Consider the following 1,276-nt stretch of genomic DNA (forward strand, 5'->3'; position numbering starts at 1 on the left):
CCCAAGCTGTACGTAGACGCTCTATGAATATTTCTGTTGTATTTCCAAAGCAAATGCTGAAGAAACCGACGTTTACTATATATAATACGAACAACGAATTTTTTAAGCCAGAGAGAGAGAGAGAGAGAGAGAGAGAGAGAGAGAGAGAGAGAAAGTGATAGCGGTGTGCTACAAAGTAGTGAGCGAAAGAGTAGAAAGAAAATGGAGGATAAGAGAATGTGGGAGGAGAGAGAGCGCAAGCGAAAGAAAACAAGAGCGAGAGAGAGAGAGAAAGAGAGAGAGAGAGAGAAAGCGAGGGCGCGTGCGCGCGCGAGAGAAAGAGAGGTAGAGAGAGAGAGAAAAAGACAGAAAGAGAGAAAGAATGAAAGAGAGAGAGACCGTGCGAAAGTGATAGTGCCCGAATGAGCGCACATGAGAGAGAATGTGAGCGAGACGAGAACTAGGGTGAGACAGAGAACGCACGCCATATCTCACGCTAACATATGACGTCGCTACAGCCTCGCTCTCGCACCTTTTTGCAGCATCTCTAACGTCGGCATGCGCTACTGGTTCGAGTCTCCTATCTCGACGAATCAGCGTCGCGAGGATGATCGCATCACCTACATCAACAAGGGTCAGTTCTACGGCATCACGCTCGAGTACATACCCGACGCTGATCGACCTCTGAAGAACCACACCGTCAAGGTAGGGGCGCAGCAGTCACACGCACGCACGCACGCACGCACGCACGCACGCAGACACACGCACACGCGCACGCATGCACGTTGCAATAAAACATGGCAGTGCTGATTTGCAGTTTTCTTTCCATCATCATTTTGTGGCATTGGTATGGATATGCTACCTGTGCTAGCAAGAGTACACTGATATGTACAGTTATGTAGTGGCCTCGAGCCGAGTCCGAGTACAAGTTCGAGCCATTAGGCCAAGGCAAAAGGCCAGAGAAACCGGCCTCGAGGCCTACAACACCGATATGTATATATACACACGCATATATATATACAGGTAGGTCCCGTTTTACGACAGGGTTAGGATCGTAAAATGAAAAGTCGTAAAACAAGACCAAATTATAATTCAATTAAATGCTATCGTTTCACCCACAATGCACCACGAAAAATAGAAGAAGCGCATATTGCGTGTTTGTACTCACAGGCGTTGCTGCGATGTGTTATTGAATTGCGATGTGAATAAAATGATTGCATGTTGTAAAATCGACCATCGTAAAATATGTCGCAAAGCAGGTTATGTATATATATATATATATATATATATATATATA

The 1,276-nt window shown here is 45.8% G+C and overlaps 1 protein-coding gene across 1 annotated transcript in view; it reads left to right on the forward strand.

Annotated features, from left to right (window-relative positions):
• The window catches only part of LOC106813913 (protein grainyhead-like), a 22,828-nt gene extending 21,907 nt beyond the window's left edge, over positions 1-921 (forward strand). The window contains exons 5-6 of the mRNA XM_014818157.1: positions 522-684; positions 874-921. Of these exons, the coding sequence (XP_014673643.1) occupies positions 522-684; positions 874-921 (211 nt within the window). The remainder of the gene's footprint in view (positions 1-521; positions 685-873) is intronic.
• The last annotated feature ends 355 nt before the right edge of the window (positions 922-1,276 follow it).

The sequence above is a fragment of the Priapulus caudatus genome, unplaced genomic scaffold (genome assembly GCF_000485595.1).
Source record: "Priapulus caudatus unplaced genomic scaffold, Priapulus_caudatus-5.0.1 Scaffold844, whole genome shotgun sequence".
Lineage (NCBI taxonomy): Eukaryota > Metazoa > Priapulida > Priapulimorpha > Priapulimorphida > Priapulidae > Priapulus > Priapulus caudatus.